General features: G+C 42.4%; 2 protein-coding genes across 8 annotated transcripts; both read right to left on the reverse strand.

Moving 5' to 3' along the window:
• Window positions 1-1689: 1689 nt before the first annotated feature.
• LOC124210545 (protein IMPACT-A-like) lies at window positions 1690-7635 on the reverse strand. Of its 5 annotated transcripts, none has more exons than XM_046608679.1 (9): window positions 7539-7635; window positions 7103-7182; window positions 6899-7031; window positions 6740-6839; window positions 6412-6675; window positions 6184-6343; window positions 5303-5475; window positions 4940-5008; window positions 1690-1827 (listed from the first exon to the last, which is right to left on the reverse strand). In XM_046608679.1, the coding sequence occupies exons 2-8, from the start codon at window positions 7130-7132 to the stop codon at window positions 4975-4977; spliced, it is 894 nt and encodes a 297-aa protein (XP_046464635.1). In that variant the 5' UTR covers window positions 7133-7182; window positions 7539-7635; the 3' UTR covers window positions 1690-1827; window positions 4940-4974. The 5 variants fall into 5 exon arrangements, with proteins under 5 accessions (XP_046464635.1, XP_046464637.1, XP_046464636.1 ...); XM_046608681.1 differs by lacking the exon at window positions 7539-7635 and adding an exon at window positions 7396-7528; XM_046608680.1 differs by lacking the exon at window positions 7539-7635 and adding an exon at window positions 7324-7524.
• A 288-nt stretch (window positions 7636-7923) lies between these two features.
• LOC124210539 (glycogen-binding subunit 76A-like) lies at window positions 7924-15628 on the reverse strand. 3 transcript variants are annotated; one of them, XM_046608671.1, is made up of 4 exons: window positions 13882-14240; window positions 13081-13813; window positions 10177-11635; window positions 7924-10113 (listed from the first exon to the last, which is right to left on the reverse strand). In XM_046608671.1, exons 3-4 carry the CDS (start codon window positions 11500-11502, stop codon window positions 9142-9144), a joined length of 2298 nt encoding a protein of 765 aa, XP_046464627.1. In that variant the 5' UTR covers window positions 11503-11635; window positions 13081-13813; window positions 13882-14240; the 3' UTR covers window positions 7924-9141. The 3 variants fall into 3 exon arrangements, with proteins under 3 accessions (XP_046464627.1, XP_046464625.1, XP_046464626.1); XM_046608669.1 differs by lacking the exon at window positions 13882-14240 and adding an exon at window positions 15493-15628 and having other exon boundaries at window positions 7924-11635; XM_046608670.1 differs by having other exon boundaries at window positions 7924-11635; window positions 13882-14711.
• Window positions 15629-16079: the final 451 nt, after the last annotated feature.

Raw genomic sequence — 16079 nt, forward strand, 5'->3', positions numbered from 1 at the left:
CACATCTAGAATAGACTGGTTTGATTCCCGAACCGAAAAATTCAGTCTTGAACACACAACAGAATCGCAAGTTTGGCGAAAGAAGAAGAAGAACGGGGATCGGCAAATAAGTGTAGCATTGAAAACAGGAAACCGCCAGTTCTCTACCGACCGAGTCGACTCACGCTCCACGTTATTGGGTGCCACTGCGGCAATAGGCAAATTATTTATAGAGAAGGTGAAATGGCCTCCTCACGTGGACGACGGGGTTTTGTTTTTTTGTTCATTCCCCACATTTTTTCAAATGGCTGAAATGGAAGGCCGCCATTTGTAAGACTAGCGTCGTCGGACGCCGCGAGCGTCCAATTCGATTCTCCCGCTAGTACTGCGTTGTTCGCGAGCCGGTGACTATAGCGTGATTTTTGCAAGATGGCCGCGATGCCTTCAAGGGGGGGAAATGACGGCCAACATTATTTACGCCCGAATCTCCAAATCGGGAGATTGGGCGACAGTCCATCTATTTGGATAGCGGCCAGTTCAGCATCCTTGGCTGCAAAACGAAAAAAAAACGGCCAAACGGCCAAATTGATCGTCTCCACCACCTGAGGTTAAGGAGGAAAATAACTGACGACCAATTCGACTAGAGCAATAAAAACCCACCCAAAACGTACCAAAAGGAGGGGGGCCCATAATAAAAGATAAGAGAAAGTCAAATGCGCTGCTGCACGCTGCCTTGTCGACAAACAAACTCGATTCACAAACAAATAAGTTATTTTTAGATATACCTGCCCCCCTCCTTTCTATGTGTTTGATTCTTCTAGCTCATCCCCGGTATTTTTACTTTCCAGCAAAAAAATAAAGAACAGCAGTTCACGCTGGTGTGTGTGAATGGAATATTCGTTCCACGTGCTGCTTCCAGGACCCAAAGAAAGTGGACCCACGATATTATAAAGGGCTCCGGTATAGGTTAAACCCCCCTCCCGATATCACTCACGATGGAGAACCGGGCGTTTAATCTGTGATGACTTTTCGTGATAAAGTGTAAATAGCTCAAAGTTCGTCGACCGTACACTCGTGGCATAAATCTGATGATATGAGAAACGACGCAGTAGGATTTAATATCAAGGTTCTGTGCATAGGAAAATACAACCGTGTAAATATGCCACGCCATTGGCACAGAGCTTTCTCGAGTGCGCATAGGCATTTCCAAATTAGACAATACAAGTCACGCAATGCCAACAGCAGAGCCTCTGCAAAACTATCGAGTAATGTGTATACGTATGTTGTATGTACTCTCTCCCGTTATGGTCATTTCCTCCGGGGACGTACGTAATTTTACCGATATCCCTCACGATTTAATGATTGCACATTTTTTTTCATATCAGAAGGTAAGAAGAAAGAAACTAAATCTCGATTGGCTCGGCTTACCTGTCGAATGTGTAGGGAAAGATGCTGGATGGGGAGGAGCTTATGGCGTCTGGGCGGCGGATGAGTGGCGGCAATTTGCTGCTGGCGGGCTTGATTTTGGGCTGAGTCATTCTCTGCTGTGGCAGATCCAGCGGAAGTCTCCTCGGGAATTGTTTCACATACATCAGAGGCGATGGGAGAATGGCGTCCTATCCATCTTGGCGACTGACGTCCAGGTATCAGCTGATGCCGTCGGGTGCTGGGCGAAATGGTCGCTCCGATGCCCTTGATTTCTGGCGATAAATCACAGACGTCGACGCCCTCGTCCCGGTCGTCGATGGTGGCCAACTGCTCCAGTGATGGATCCTTCATCTTCCTTATTCCGCCAGTGAAGACGGATCCAGTCACCTGCTCGCCAATTTTCGAGGACAAAGTGCGAATCTGCCGCATAATAGTTACACAGAAACGCAATGTTATTCATTTATTCCATGGAAGAAAGCCAGCTTTGTGTTGTACATAACGTCATTTTCTATCATCGCCATCGAGAAAGCCTCAAGGGTATCCAAAGGCGATCTTCCCATTTTATGAATTTTCAATTCTACTATTATTACACGAGATTGCTTCAAACCCTTGTCGTCATTGTGGGGGAACAAGGAATCCCCACTCGCTTCTGACTAGATCCCACATTTCAAATTAGTTCCGTCCTTGTGGGCTCGCCGGTGTACACGAAAAGCTTCAATCGATAAATCGGCAGAGCCGAACGGGAATCAAAATGTCTGTGGAGATTCTTGATCACGGAGGCAGAAGAAGAAAGGCTAAAGAGAGCGGGCTGTCTCTCGGAAAATGGACGGCAAAGAGTTTCTTTTACTTTTTTACTACCCCGAACTAACGTGTTTCAGTTAGAGGGGGTCGTGGTCGTCTCTGATGATCGTCATTTACAAAATGAACGATCCCAGCGGTTCAAAAAAAGCAAGTTGAATAGTGACTAATGAAAAAACCCCGGCCGTTTCTTTTCTTGTCCAGAACCAGAAGTTTGTCGGGATAAAAGTTGTGTAAATGACGGAAATTGACCGCCCGACTTGCTGCGCTGGTGCGCCGAGGGATCGGCACGTGCCAAGTTGGTCGGCAGCTCTGACCGCCGCTATACCCGAACGGAACACGACGTCGCACAAACAAAAGAGAGCTAGAGAGAGAATAGAGAGACAAGATGGCGCTCATACGCTTTAAATCGATAAGCTCTCTTGGTGGTGGTTGTGTGTGTGTGTGTGTAAAAAGAACTAAACTCGTGGTCGTCGGCGTTTAATAGCTCCCCCATCAGTAAGCAGACCCCCCTCCTTGCAATATGTAATGCTGGGCGTCGTGCATCGTAAAGACGAGAGAAACAAGAAACGAACGTGACATATGTCCCGAGAAGTAAATGAAATACCAAGCGGCGACAATAACAGCAAATCATGAAACGCATGTGGACCTATTCCCACACAGCCAAGGGTGATCCTATTGCGAAAGAGGAACCATTTAAAAGAGCCGGAGAGTAAACCCAGAACCCATCCGAAAAGGAGTTCTCGGACGTCATTACCGCAAGAGGCGCGTCAATCATCGCTAATTTAGTCGTTAACGACAAGAGCTTGTTGTTGTACGTGACCTGCAAATTACGTATGCACTTGGCATTTAAAGAGGCGGAAAAATGTATGGAGTTATCCATGAGTCGACTGGATGCTGGATCAGATAAAATAAACAAAAGGGAAGAAGCGGCCGGCTTATATATCACGCGGATCCAGCGCTTTGTTCATTTTCGGTCGATCAATGATCTCCCAGCAACAGGCCCCTCCGCGCACTACCCGGGAGCTGCAGCGCCAGCCCAGCCGCTCCTCAAGTCCTTTCTTCTTTGTCAAACATCGACGAGTGCGCTCGCGGAAGCATCCCAGTCGACTCCCTCGGAGAGCCACGCCTTACTATTTGACGCCGACTCATATTTCTCTCGTGTCCATTTACACAGTAAAAAAAAAAAGGGCCCGTTCTTTCCGACCCCCATCAGCGCTTTTATTCAGCGACAACCTAAACTCCCTAACCAATGGATCTACGGTCCCTCGCAATATTAATCAAGTTCTAACGTTCAAAAAAAAAAAAAAGAAAAAAAAAAAAGTGAGAAAATTCAATAAAGTAAAAAGCAGCCGGTTAATCTTTAAAGCGATGAAAGCTTTTTCGGTCGTATGCGCTATAGCAATAAAAGCGGAGTGAGAATCCAAATTTATTTTTTTTTCTTTCCGGTTTTGTTATATTCATAAAGGTCTCGTGGAGAAGATCGATACCTTAATGCGTGTATCTACGGCTTCCAAAATTCGCGAGGCCTCTTATTTTTCTTTCTTTCACCAAACGTAAGAAGCCTGAAGATGTTTGAACAAGGAAAGGAGAGAAAGTTGGCTCAGCATGTTTGCTTCATCCGAGCGTGCAAGATACTGTACATACACACTGATATGACACACAGACACACACACAAAGAACGGCCAAAAGTTTAAATACCTTCTCTCTCAGGGGTTGCCAGTGACGTAAACCATCGCAAAATAGGGGAAGGAGAGAATGTGACGGAGAAGGCACGTGCCAATGTCGCACTGAATTTGACGGGCCCCAGAGTATTTAACTCTCTCTCACACACACACACACTCCAGTTATTAATACGACACTAAAATCGAGTCAACAAAGAAGAAGAAGGGGAAGAGCAGAAGCAGCGCACCAGGGTGGTGGGCCGTTCGCTTCGGGATAGCCGGAGGTGAGCAAACAAACATAAAGGATGAAAACGACATCCGTCAGTTTTCTTTTTTCTTTCTTTTTCACGCCGGTGAAGACGAAAGACTAACAGAAACAAAGAGATAGAAGAGGAGAAAGAAGAAAACAGAGCAATAGAGCAACACTGCTTTCATGTCTACTTCAGTCAGGGCGATGAATTTTGGAAAAAAATTCTCAATTCGATTTCGGGCGAATAAAAAAAAGGGGAAATTCACCGCATCGATGTTGGTAACGCGGGGACTCGGGATCGACTAGACTGACTTGCAAGGTGGTCGCAGGAACCAAACCGCGGCAAAGAAGAAGAAGGATGCCCCCACGAGCTCGTCTCATGGTGGGGGTAGAGGGCGTACCACGCCCCTACCCATCGAGCGAAGTACGGATCTGGAGTATAAACGGGGTGGAGTTTCGGGACTGTATCCAACGAACGGAGAAGACTCCCAACAGAGGGGGGGGGGGGGGGAGGAAGAGAAAGAAAAGCAGCGCAATGACGGACAGAGGAAGAGCTTCTGAGGGGATTTTCCTTTTCCTATCCGCACGTACCACCTACGCACGTTGCCCGACCGGCTCCCGCTCTCTCTCCATCTATTTCCTAATGTTTCAGCGTAGCCTATAGCCTATCGAAGCGAAAAGGCGAATCGATCAGCAATGACATTGTCATAACCGGCAAATAGAATCGATCCGTCCAGATGAATAAAAGAGCTTAACGACTCTGTCGTTGTGTTTCGTTACGTAAGTATGTAAGCCTAATGGAAATGATTAATTCTGTTACCGTGTGTATTTTTTCACGCTGCGATGCCCGTGTTTTCAACCAGCAACCAGCCTTTTCTCACGATCAATTCTATCTGGGAAAAACACAAAGTCCAATAAACCAATCAATAAATGAGTAGGTCAAAAGTAAAAAGTAAAAAGTAAAAAGAAAAGACATAAGGCAACCTCTGAGAGGACCGAGTCAACGGAATCGAAAGAAAGATAAACAAAAAAGGCAGAAGAAAAGGATTGGGAATGAGAAAGACACGGTAGGGAGAAAACAAAAGAAAACATGAAGATATGTGTACACCCAAGAGAGGGAGTGTGTAACTGTGTGTATGTGTCATTTCTTTTTTGTGTGTTTGTTTTGTTATTTGGTCTCTACCTTTTCTTGCTTTTCTTCTTGGTCACGTCGTCACTCCCGGCCGAAGCGATGTAAGTGCCCATTTCTAAAGCGTCACGCGCCGCGTTGTTGATGAGCTTGAAACGGTCGCCACCGAGAAGAATGCCTCCAAACCACCGGGAAACGACAACAATCACGTTTTTCACGTCTAAAATCTGCAAGGGCGAGACCAGGAACAAGAGGAAACATAAATCGTTGGTTATTTCCAGACAGGCATCGAATTGGGAGAACAATCGAACAGGTTAAATGAAATCCGAGACGTTGCCAAGACGACCGACTATTTACGTCACGTATCGAAAAAAGAAACTACCTTCGGGACATCGACATATTGAACATTGTTGTATAGTGTATCCTTACACCTCTGTAAAACTGACAGGTTTCTAATTAGAGCACTACCGCACAGCAAATCCCGCCCCATTCTTTCCAATATTGTGTCCTTGCGTTTGTCAACTGATAGCCTGACATTGTATAAGCCCCATAGGCATATGTCGACGTTGAGTAGTTTGATTGGCCTTACCGGAGAAATAATGGTAGAGCGGGAAGCAAAGAGTAATCTTACTTAGCCCTTGCTTGGGAAAGGTAAATCTATATATGAAGCAAGAACGCCGTCTTTTTATACTGACGTAAAATTGAAATTTTCCTGCATGTCAACACATTTTCAAAACCAACGTGATAGCTACTTTAAGCCTAAGTACACCGGCAACTCACGTTGTTTTAGCCCCAATTAGAAAATAAGCACGCAACCTACAACCTTACAAATTATTGTTAGACCAATAGACATAATTAAACTGTTTACAAAATCATTAACCTTTCTCGATTGAGCTTAATTAAACCATTATTATAATTCCACTGATGTATAATACCTGAAGTAAATGCATTAAACGTCCTCCAGCATGAGTTTCGCCATCGTCATCACAGTCTTGAATCCACATTTTAGTCTGTTCATTGTACATTCTGTAGGCATAGATATTGTGGGTAGCTTGAGCAATCTTGCGGTTTTCGTACAGTTTGGCTAAAACCAGCCTGCCGGGTTCAATCATGAAATAAGTCGATTGAAACAACAACTAATAACAATGATTCTGTAATTTTACTTGACTTGGCTGGTGTTAGTGACAGTTGCAGCATGGCCTTGGAAGGTACTTTTCCTTTCTGTAAAAGGGTCGGCACTGATTATGGATGGGCATTCTGCTTTTGAATCCTCAAGATCTAAAGATTTAAACTTGTTGGGAATTTCTTCTGCAATAGGCGGTACTGTCTCATCATGAACATCTTTTTCAACATTTGAATCCTGATGTTGTAAATATTCTCGAAATTTTTCTATCCAAAGGTGGAGAATACTTTCTCCAGCGTTTTCTCTAGAAGAAAAATTAAAAAATTAAAAAAAAAATGTCATTTTGAATATATCTCAGAAAAAATTACAGATATATCTGTTCTAGTTGATTATAGATTTCATCTCTATCCTTTTCTTTCATCCATGGTGCTGTCAGAAGGTAGAATGGAGGAGATGTGGCTGGATACTCTGGATTAATTAATTTTTTGTTGTTGCTATGTTTATAATGAAATTTATAGAAATACTACCTGCTGGTAGGGTAATTAGTAGTGTTGCAACTCTCCCACTTTCAGTAATAGTTGCACTGAATGTTCTGAATGCTTCATCTTCTGTTTTCCATTCATCTGGATAAATCGCTGAGAGGGCTTCAATTTCATCCATCTAAGTACAAGAGGTTTTTAATGTGTAAACTTATTAAATCAACAACACATAAATCAAGGAATATTATTTACCTGCTTTGATAGATTGTCATCATTCTCCATTATAAAAGTAAAGTGGATATTTTCTGGTCAAACAAAATTTTTGTTTATGCCTGTATTAGAAAAGTTGCCATATCATTAGATTCGAAAATCAAAGATCCAATCAAAGATTAATGATCGCTTTGTGTGCATGATAAACTAATTCAGTTTAAACCTGGTTTAAACCAATTTGAGTACCCCAATTTGTAAATTACTTCTTAGTTTATGTCAAAATAGGCCATGATTGTTGTTAGATTCTTTTAATGGGAAATTCTTTACGCAGACACCTTTCTTGCTTTCGAATTTTTAAATTTGCGTTTTATATTTTGAAGGAACTTCTCGGTCTTTGAAGAACACTCGGTAAAGGTTTTTAAAAACTAATAAGGCCATAAGAAGAAGCAATTTCATTCAAACGTAAACAATACAGTACCTGTTGAAAAGAATCTTTGTCGACTGCAGCTCAACGAGCACGGTGAATCGTACTGTCAAGCGTCAATACTAAATGTAAATAACACCACCTAGCGATAGTTTTTTCAACTTAAAAAATGTAGCGAAATACAAAAAGCATACAACTGTCAACAGAAGTACCAAAGTATTGATAACAAAATTTTTTTTAAAAGTAAATAAAATTGTGCTCTCACTTTACGCAATTAATTCATGTTAAAGAACTAAATGTCAAAATTTTAAAAATTCATTCTCTATGAAATTGCATCACTGAAAATAATCTTTTTTTTAACCCTTTGGGCTAATTAATCATTCTTGAGATTAAAACTGAAATCCTCATTGAGTAGGTCATTACCGACTTTATAATTTGGTTATGTTCAACGAATCCGTGTATTTATAATTATTTAAATGTACATCACCGAGTTAAAGAAACGAGTTGGTAGTTAGGTAACAGTTACTTTGATTTTCATTCACAACCTTATTTATCTTCCATTACCATTTACATTAGAAGAACGACAAGGAATATGTTACATTAAGAAACGGAAGTCGTCAGTTGCTCGAGAAATGACATCAAATAATTAGTAGGTGATGACGATGAATCAGAAAAAAATATCCGCCGTTCCTTGTGGGTGTCTGACGCGAAGATGTCAACTCAATCTGTTCGGACGGCATCGATATGTCATTAAGTTTTCCAACTCTTGTCTCGGTAATCAAACTATTTTGACTCCTACCAATAAATGGTAACCTCTTCGTACAACAATAACATCCTCCTCTTCTTAGATCGACCGATTATTGACAATCAAAACAATTCCTGAAAGTTCCACAATGAAACCTGAAAAAAAACATACGGACATACGTACGTAAAAGGCGAAATTCAATTAACATAAAACATTGACGGCTGAAACAGCTGCACGTGCACCTTTGCCCGAGCCTTTGCCCAAAAGCTAGAATAATCTTTCTATAATATAAAGTTTTATTGTGTTATTTACCGCTTTCCGAATAATGGCAAGTCAACATATACGATCTATCCTGACGGATTAAAACGTCCGCTATCACAACAAAATAGAAAAACGTTTTCATAAGCTTTCTCCGGGTGTTTGAAACAAATCAAAATATTATTTTGCGCATTGTCAGTTGTTATAGCACTCTTCGATAAACGGGTGAATTGGGATGACAATTACTATCGCCACAAAAAAATGGCTGTTAAATAATCGTACTCCAGTAACGGTCAGCAAGGTTATTATTTTATTTGAAACATTTTCTATTAATATATCTATTTAAAATTTCATATATATCGCTTTCCGGCTAGTATTTGTGAACTACGAAGTATTTGTACAATATCAAATGTCGTTTGTCATCGATTCTATATCATTTTTGCATCAGTAGGGAAATCGGCATGCCCATCTCATTTTTCATAAAACTGTTCGAAGTTTAAGTGTGTAAATGCTACTCAACAACCATTAACAGCAACACTAGTCAATAGAGGTCGAATCATGTCAAGTTTGGATGTGGGAGATAAACCCTTAACGAATAATGTTATAACATGATATTACTTTCATGTTAAACATTATTATTATTATTTTTTTTTTTTACATATAGGGCAAGAACGCATCAGATACAGTAGGATTATTCAGGGCGATGGAGGGAAGATAGTTCGAATTGGAAATACACTGGAACACGTAATTTCGTCCTTGATTGCTATCCCAAATTTCCTGGCCGGCAACACGATAACAAATGGCGAAGATGAGTCTTTGTCCCGGCTGCATCGATTGGGCACCTGCCAAGTTGAAAGTAAAACGGTCCGACAGTCCATCGCAACTGTTGGGCACGTATGTAGCTAGCTGGTCAGATTGAGTGCGCCATTCATCGACGGTAAAGCGAACCAGTACAGATTTATGGAAGTCTACATTGAGAACGCGGACAACGCCGCGCAATCGGCTGTCGTCAATCATGCTGGCCGTTTCCAAGGATATCTTCTGCCGTTTAACTCTCTCCAAGAAATCGGGCATGTTACCCGGCTGTGTGAAATTGGCCACCAAGATCCGTGGACTGCTGACAAAAGTGGTGACGGAGCTGTTGGTGCTTGGATCTCGTCGGGTAATGCGGATGTAGGATCCCGGTTGGGCCTGGTTTGTGCGGATCGGGCAGGATTCTCCTTGGCTAGGAGCATCGGTCAAGTCGCTGAATGCGGATTGGGGTACGTTAGGAACCTCGTCCAGAAAAGTTCGGACCAAGGCAAGATCAAGTCCCAAGGCATCGGCGAATCGGACAATCTTTTTACGACCTGGCGTACCTGGTGGCGTCTTGCATGTTTTAAGTGAAGTACTGCGCTTGACTCGAGATCGATACAATTTGCTGTCAACTTCGTCGTCGGTTTGCTCTTCGTTCTCTTCTTTCGACGGAGTTGATTCTTTAGTCGATGTAACCTCGGAACTGCTGGAGGTCAGATTCGATTCATCGTCAGCCTCAGCTTTGGGATCTGAATCAATAACGCACGTCAGGAGTGCCGCTGCCTTGGCAACGACATTGTCGTCATCGACAACATATCGATCGTCCGAATTCTTTTCGAGTTCAAGTGAAAGGTTATTGGCGCGATGCACGGTATCATTTTCGTCGGCACTTACATTATTAAACAGTTGATCAGAGATAATGGGATCGAGTCGAACCATGTCCAGTTTTAATTTCAACAAATCGGCCAACACATCGGCTGCCTGAAACCTGCAAGCATCCTCCCTTGCGTCTGGTGGAGGGGAATCCGGTGGAACTTGGCCCAGAGTTGAAACGAACGAACCGGGTGATGCCGGTGGTGAGGAATGAGTGATCTCGCTTTGCAACGGTTCACTTAAAGCCATGTCGCCAGTTGAGAAATCATTGCTCTCAACGTCCTCTAGATCTCCTTCAAAGCCAAGGTCTGCACGCGCCACCTTTTCGTGCGGTGACGTTTCGACGAGTTCCCATTGCGCCTGCGTGCAATCGTCGATAGTGTTGCTAGGCGGCGTCTCCTCCTCCACTTGGACACCCCCACTGTGGCCTGATACTTCCATATCGGTAGTATTCACGTTGCTCGAAAGATCCAGAGCGGGTTCACATACATGGGCAATGGGGTGGCCAAAATGAAATCTGTCAAGATTCGATTTGTGAGCAAAAGTAGCGGATGCAGGTGACTGAGATAGACTCTCGTAGAATGATGGCTCCTCCTCCCGGTCTTCTAGTTGATCGGAATCGTCTTCTCCGTTGAGAATGGGACTGCCGTAAATGAACCCAGACTCCATGCCGTCTATCTGTCGGACTGGAAGGCCGTCTTCACAGTTAATGACGATTGGCAGCTCATGACTCACCGTCTCTTCTCCAGCGCTGTCCAAGTCAACAGGCGTTTCAATGCCAAAATCGAAATATTGGTCGCTATCGGACATTGTGTTGTTCGTAGTCGTACTGCTCGTTTCCGATTCCTGATCGTGGGTCCTACTCGAAGGTACCTCATGACCTTTCTGAAAATTCATCCAGCTTCCTTCCAGGGCACTGCGGCTGTTGAAATTAGTTTGGGAACCCATACTTGCCAGTTCGTCGGGTGAAGAATCTGCGGAAAATTTATTGAATTGATAATCTGGCGGCTGGTAGACGACGCAGGACAAATTGTGGATTTGGCGATTCGGCGTGATCAGGGGTACGGTGGTGACAACAGAGTCCACCCGTTTGCTGTTCAAATCAAAGCGAGCTTCAACGGTCCAGGAGCTGTAGTCGTCTTTCCTTTCACGATACTGATTAGCAGATGACAGTTCGGCATCCGTTGGCGACTGTGACGGACTCAATGACCACAATTTAGTGTGGAGTTTTTTGGCAAACGAGTGAGCAGCCTCAGCTCTTGAGCGACAACCTAGAGCCAACAGTGAACTTAGCGAGCAGGCGGCTCCTCTATCTCCTCCGGGCGAGGAAAGCGTCTCCAGATTCATGATCACTCAAACTCATTGGTGTTGGTCTTTACTCCATTCAAACACAGAGCACGATCCTCGGAAGAGAAAGCTGACTAGGATCCCTTGTTCAGACAGATCACACGAACCGACTTCTTTCCGCAACTGTCACTACCTGAATAATTTCGAGAACACAAGAAAAATTTAAAAAATGTCAGTTAGATACAATGTACGTGCTTGCGTTTTGCCCGTTGGCAATAGTTTAAAAAAATAACAAGGTCTTATGAAGTACGAAGACTAAGGACACCACCAAGGAGAGTCTACAATGCCCTGTTAAACGAGTTGGAGCCCGTTTCGAATTTCGCCACACGTATTCCACTTTTTACTTGAAAAAAATAAGACAATTGTTCTAGAAGAAATGAAAACATAAACACCTTATGCGGAATGGCTCGAAGCTATTGATTATTGTTATGCAAAAGACGAAAGTAATTGTTATGCTGGAATATTTAATAGGTGGATCGTGCGATTAATAAAACCTGTATTCAGGAAGGAACAGTGCGATGAATCATTGGGAAATTCGCGGGCAAAAATTTGAAGGGAAAAACATTGCCTCTGGGCGGTAGATTGCGTGAGTCTACCGATAACCGACTGGCATACTTTTGACTCAGAATTGTAAACAAAGCTGTAACAGGTAAACCTCTGGGACAGAAAACCGCTCATTCAGCAATAATATATACGGACACAATGACCTTGGAAAATAGACGGTCACAGTCCACAAGGTATATTCCCAGTAAAAGGCCTCTGGACGATAAAAGTGCGGCCGCTATCGGCATTCGCCAACCATCTATTCCTGGAAACCATTTGCACTATAGACTTCCTGTCAATAGTGACATTATGCACCACTAGGTTCCCAGACATCCAGGAAATTGTTTGTTATTATTATTTCTGGGCTATTGTTATTATTGATCGGGCCGCTGGGAAATTGATACCAACTAATCCTAGACAGAATTTGATTTGGGTCAAAGCTGATCAAATGAAGATCAAAAAATTAGAAAACAGTTTGTTTTCAGATTTCTAAGACACTATTACTAAAAAACACTCACTTAAGAAAAAGTATGGACGAGTGTAACTTTTTCTAATCTTTTCCCGAGGGATTGGGCATTGACCCGCTCCTATGACTACGAGGCCTTGCGCCTATTTAAGCGGTTCTAGATACAGGGCAGCGAACTCTCCTTAGGTTCTATGTAAATGCTTCTATTGAAAGTTGTACAAGGCACCATATTCGGTGTGTTCCTAAAAACAAACCGTATAAAACAGCATTGGTTCAACATTTTCTAGAGAAAGACATCACGTGAACGTAGAGTCCAACTTTCTATACCAAGAAATACATCTGGAATTATTGGCTGTCGAATTATTTTGATATAAAAAATAATCCTTGGCCAATAACAAGAAAATGGCCAAATTCACACCAACCACGAATCGATAAGATACTGTACCCAGAAACTATAAACTACCGTAAACATTGGGTTACGAAAATTTGATATCTGAAGTTTACATTCAAGATTTTGACCCAGATTCATCAGACTATTTTAAAAGTTGAAATTTGACATGCAAGCTTACTTGATTTTTGCAGCGAATGACAAGCAGATGAAAGAAAAAGACAGCACATGTGACCGTTTGACCGACTTCCGACCTTGGCGGAGCTGCACAACACAAGGAGAGCAGGCCCGTTCTAATGCTGGACGGTTTTTGGGGGACTACAGTACACGAAGAGAGTGCGTGACTGGAAAAATACGAAGAGAAAGGCTGGCCGGGGTATGGTGCACACAGTAGACGTTGCCAGGTCACCTTGAGAGTGGGGAAAAGGCGAATAATCCGGAAAACGAAACAGAAAGCTGTAAGCAACTCTTCCCTCTGGCCACGTCGCCGCTTTATTTCGATCTGAACTCAGTAGTCTGCGGCGCCCTCCTTTATGACTTTGTTCTGGAAATGTTCGCCCGAGTTTGCGCACTGCATTGTACCCTGTTACACGGCCCCTGCAGCCCCACTCCACAAGAAAGTCTTTGAACTCGAGAAAACAATTGACACTCCCAACTACGCACTTTGTAGAACAACTTGAAACGTCACGAAAAAAAAATTGTCTTCAAAATGTTGTTTTTTTAAGTTATGCGATCCTATTGTGCATTTTCACTAGGCAGCTGGATATCCACCCTAACTGTTGCCATTATTAGTAATTTGAAAATTTCCATTGATTCTTACACAACGGGTGATTCCCCTCCGGACGCCAACCAGAGCCCTTAACGGTCAACGATCTTTCGAACATCATTGGCGGATGCGGATCCGTTCCATTTTCCTGAATAGATAAAAAAATCACAGTTCAATTACGGATACTCGGCATGAATTATAAATTTTTATAAATACCGAGTTGCCAAATCCAAGGCACGTGTGTTCAATGTAAACACTAAGATATGTGAAACCACGCTTAAGAATTTTGCGCGCACTCTACCACCCTCAACCGAGATCCCGTGTCAGCCCGACGCAGCGATTGCTCTAGATTATTATTGGACAAGCCTTCCCGCCAACTTTATCATTTTGTTTTCTTCCGCGCTGAATAACGAATTACTCCCCTTTTAGATGGTGTCTGCGTGGTTTCTCTGGTTTCTAGAACAAGCCTGGAATTATTCTTAGATCGAGATTGCATGATGATGGCCAGCCGGGCCAGCTCACCAAACAGGCACTGCCGTTAAAAAAACCACGAGTTGGTGGACGAGGAATCGGCATCACAAACAAAGGCGCATCCACGAGCATCGTTTTACGACTCGTTCTAGGTTTGTTTTCAATCAAAGAAGTTAAATAGTCATTAGAGCAATGCTAATTTCTAAAAGAGATAATGAAGAGAAACCCAACAAACGTGAAACGTTAGATGAAACCATACAACTGACCAATCTACTTTTCTACTTAAGGCAATTTTACGCTTATAATCAGGGTCATCTGTATTTGAACAGTTAATGTCTATTGTTGCTGTTGTTAAGGCGACAATACTTATTGGAACTACCGCAACCTTCTCATACATCCTTCCCTGAAGGTCTTTACTGCTTTTATATTGATCATGCACCAAGCACGTGTTCAACCAAGACAATCGAGTCAGAATTCAAATATGGAATTTGGGGACTTTGGAGGACATTTGAATCCCCTTCTTTTCAATACCACTCAAACAATTTGCATATAGAAAATAAACTTTTGAAAGGAAATAAAACATCCCCAGTAGCGCAAAAACATAAACTAGTTGGTAACCCGTCGGGATTGCAGACAAGCCGGGAATTATTCTTAGATCGAGATTGCCCACCGACATGGCGCGCCAGATCATGACATCAAAGCCGGGTCGGTACAGTACGTTAGTGATGAATCGTCTTCGTCAAGGACGAATGTCATTTCCCAACATTCTAAATTTCCAACCCACTTTAGGCAGACGTTACACAGATATAAAGAAACCAAATTAAAACTACCGAATGCATAGGAAATTAACTACAAACAGAAGAAAACCAAGCAGCTAAAAGAAACCTTTAAAAAACTTGTCTCGTAGAGTATATCACCTACGAGGGTGACATATTCAAAATAATTTTTGGATCTACGTCGAAATCGAATTAAAGTGCGCACACATAAGGAGATCAACGAGTAGTAACCTTCAGATATACCTAATGAACTTTTTGGCTGTCGAGCAAGCATGTATCAAGCACGTGGACAACCCTACAAGCCAATCGATCCGGATGTATTCGTTGGCCCATTTTTTTTTTTTTCGGCGTGAGAATAGAATCGGATAGAATCTAGATGCTGTAAATTAATCGCTGTAAATTAAAATTTCTGTCACAGAACAGAAGTTGTGATAAAGCGTTGCCGGGCGAATAAATAAAAATCGCTATACGTCAAAGCTAACGGAAAACAAAAACGACAAGATAACTCGGCGCACGCGGCTTGTACAGCGATTGCACTTATTTAAACTATATTTTGCACCCTTACTGCATTAACTCTTACCTGCGAGTAAAATCACATTTAAGCTTTTCTGTGCTCGGCAACTGTTGACGTTTTCTGGAGAATTTCACAATTTACTTCCTTAGATAGAAATCAAAATTTTATTAGTTTTCTCATTCAGGATGATAAGGTACGGACGTGACTGACTTTCAAAATTCTTTAATCTCTCCCTTTATGGACTTTTATGGACTCCTCCTATCTGCGGTCACTAAGTTCACGACAACTGACGTTAAATCGTCACGTATACGCTCAACAATTTTTGCATATTGCGACGATGTGTGATCATCTTTCCACACCATCTTACTTGCCGGTGTATGCGAAAAATTAAAAAGTTTCATGATATGCGAATAATTTAAAAATATAATTAAATTGGGATTCGAAAGCATTTAGTTGTTATTTAATAATAATAAATTTCGTGAATTTTTTTAAACGAACTGCAATCTCACCTTGAAACTTATTGATCGGCTTGGCGAAGCGCCATAAAAGCTGAGCCTCCACACGATGACAATGCAATAAACCTAAGTCGAACGTGAACCAATATATATTACCTTTCACCACAGACAAGTCCACAACTTTTTGTTTGTGTTTTC

This window comes from Daphnia pulex, chromosome 2, assembly GCF_021134715.1.
Source record: "Daphnia pulex isolate KAP4 chromosome 2, ASM2113471v1".
NCBI classification, from domain to species: Eukaryota; Metazoa; Arthropoda; class Branchiopoda; order Diplostraca; family Daphniidae; genus Daphnia; species Daphnia pulex.